The following is a 2,847-nucleotide window of genomic DNA, read 5'->3' as shown; positions in this document are numbered from 1 at the left end:
AAAAAAAAAAAAAAAAAAAAATCAATTTAGCTGATCCTGACCAGGATTTCTACAAAAGGAAAGAAAGAAAATATAACAATGGCCAGGCACAGTGGCTCATGCCCATAATCCCAACACTCTGGGAAGCTGCGGCGGGTGGACTGCTTGAGCTCAGGAGTTCCAGACAGCCTGAGCAAGAGTGAGACCCAGCCTCTAAAAAACTTGCAGGGTGTTGTGGCAGGCGCCTGTACTCCCAGCTACTTGGAGGCTAAGGAAGGCAGGAGGACTGCTGAGCCCAAGAGTTTGAGGTTGCTGTGAGCTATGACACCATAGGACTCTACCAAGAGTGACAGAGAGAGATTCTGTCTCAAAAAAAGAAAAAAGAAAGACAAAGAAAATAAGGGTGATGCCTGTCGCTCAGGCGGCTAAGGTGTCAGCCACATACACCAGAGCTAGTGGGTTTGAATCTGGCTGGGGCCTACCAAACAATGACAACTACAATAAAGAAAAAGAAAGAAGGAAGGAAAAGAAAAGAAAAAAGAAAATAGCCAGGTGTTGTGGCAGGCGCCTGTAATCCCAGCTACTCGGGAGGTTGAGGCAAGAGAATTGCTTAAGCCCAAGAGCTGGAGGTTGCTGTGAGTTGTGATGCCACAGCATTCTACCCAGGGTGACAAAGTGAGACTTTGTCTCTAAAAAAAAAAAAAAAGGAAAGAAATAAAAATGTATATGTATATAATAGTAAAGGTAGGTAAGTATATGAACAGGTGTTAGGTGTTGTCTGGTTACATTTTAATTCTAGTTATATGAAATAAATACGTTTTTATATGTGCTAGGTGGGAAGTAATGTCTCATTGTATTTTTTGTGTGTGTGAGACAGAGCCTCAAGCTATCCCCCTGGGTAGAGAGCTGTGGCATCACAGCTCACAGCAACCTCCAACTCCTGGGCTCAAGCGAGCCTCCTGCCTCAGCCTCCCAGGTAGCTGGGACCACAGGTGCCTGCCACCAAGCCCGGATATATATATATATATTTTTTTTTGGTTGCAGCCGTCATTGTTGTTTGACGGGCACGGGCTGGATTCGAACCCGCCACCTTATGTGTATGTGGCTGGCGCCTCAGCCACTTGAGCCACAGGTGCCAAGCTGTAATGTCTCATTGTTGAGTGGAGCCAGGTCAAGTCTGAAAGCCACTGAGTGTTAAAGGGACCCTGTCATCCTTTGGTCACGTGACTCATTCTTTAAGTACACCTTGCTAGTACCTGCTAGCATGTTTTTTGTTTTGTTTTGCAGTTTTTGGCCGAGGCTGGGTTTGAGCCCGCCAACTCCGGCATATGGGGCCAGAGCCCTACCCCCTTGAGCCACAGGCGCCGCCCCCTGCTAGTATGTTTTGCTTAACAGCAATCAGAGGAAAGAAGAGAGCGGGGCGGACCCAGGGGCAAATGCTTGGTAGGGGGGTTATGAGTAACAAAGGTTTTCTGTTTGTTTTTTGCTCTGTCATCGTGTCTTGTACATCTTTTGGAGAGCAGCGCGGACCGCTATTCCTCCTCTTGCCCTTCCCTCTGCTGGCCCACCCTTCCTGCCTCCCCTCCCCCCGCTCCCCGCCCTCTGTGTGCGCCCCGCGGGCGCCGGGCTCACCGGTCTCTGCACTGGATCCCGTAGCGGCCGGCCGGGCAGGGCAGCTCACAGCGTGCGCCGCGGAAGCCGGGCGGGCAGGCGCACTGGCCGGAGGCGGCGCTGCAGTGGCCCCGCACGCACTCGCACAGCTGCCCGCAGTCGGGACCCCACCTGCCCGGCTGGCAGGCGCAGCGGCCGGTCTCCTGCGCGCACGGCGAGCCGTGGCAGGAGCAGCGTAAGCTGCAGCGGCGGCCCCACCAGCCCGGCTCGCACAGGCAGGCGCCCGTGGTCGGCTCGCAGCGTGCTGTCGCCTGGTTGCACAGGCATGGGCGGCGGCATGTGGGCGACCGCCAGCCCGGCTCGCAGCGGCACGCGCCCGTCGCGGGGTCGCAGCGCCCGTGGGGGCCACAATCGCACGCGAACTCGCAGCGGCTGCCCCAGCGGTCGGCTTGACACTGGCACACACCCGTAGCCGGCTCGCACTGGCCATACGGGTGGCAAGGGCAGCTCTCACGGCAGTCGGGGCCCCAGTACTGGCCCGGGCAACCTGCAGAGGTGGGGACGAAGGGGTCAGCGGGTTCCGGGCCAGGCACGGATCCTCACTTCGTCCCATTCTACAAGCAAGAGGGGTATAAGGCCCTCCTTCTAGAAGCTGGCAACAGTCCCTTGGAACATCATCCAGCAGTCTGTCTTCGGCACAACTCACTTCATGCCCCAGGCTCTGAATTGCAGAAATCCTTAACATTGGCTCAACCTCCCTCTTCACATTCCAGAACACACTCAGAAATCCTGAGTGGGAAGGGGGCTTTCCCAGAGTCACACACAAGTGGGTGGGAGTCCATCATGCTCCCTCCTCCCTACTAGGACTGCACTGGGCTAGAGGTGGGCTAGGCTTCACCTGGATCTCAGGCCTAGGTGGTGCCCACCAAGATCCCTAAGGAAGCCACCCTTAGCCCTGTGTTTCTTTCCAAGCCAGTGCTCCTGGTGCCCATCCTCTGGCTATGCTACTCACCACCCCCTTTCCTATCCCTCTCTTCCTGCCAGAGAGGACAGACAGCCCAGCCAGGGGCCTCCTTCCACATATCCCTCCCCCCCATTTGAGATGTATGTGGAGGAAACTGGGAATGCACCCATTTGCAATTAACAGTAATCACAGGCACCTTTTCCAAAAAATAGAAAAGGAAGGGGGGCTCCGCACCTGTAGCTCAACTGGCTAAGGCGCCAGCCATGTACACCTAAGGTGGCGGGTTCGAATCC

The 2,847-nt window shown here is 55.3% G+C and overlaps 1 protein-coding gene across 1 annotated transcript in view; it reads right to left on the bottom strand.

Moving 5' to 3' along the window:
* The window catches only part of SCARF1 (scavenger receptor class F member 1), a gene marked incomplete at its 5' end in the record, with an annotated part of 11,933 nt that overhangs the window by 8,104 nt on the left and 982 nt on the right, over nt 1–2,847 (bottom strand). Inside the window, one exon of the mRNA XM_012810913.2 lies at nt 1,612–2,137. Coding sequence (XP_012666367.1) covers nt 1,612–2,137 — 526 coding nt within the window. The remainder of the gene's footprint in view (nt 1–1,611; nt 2,138–2,847) is intronic.

This window comes from Otolemur garnettii, unplaced genomic scaffold (genome assembly GCF_000181295.1).
Source record: "Otolemur garnettii isolate 467f Iridium unplaced genomic scaffold, OtoGar3 scaffold00145, whole genome shotgun sequence".
NCBI lineage: Eukaryota > Metazoa > Chordata > Mammalia > Primates > Galagidae > Otolemur > Otolemur garnettii.
Note: the sequence above shows the minus strand (reverse complement) of the source record. Positions and strands in the feature narration are given on the sequence as shown.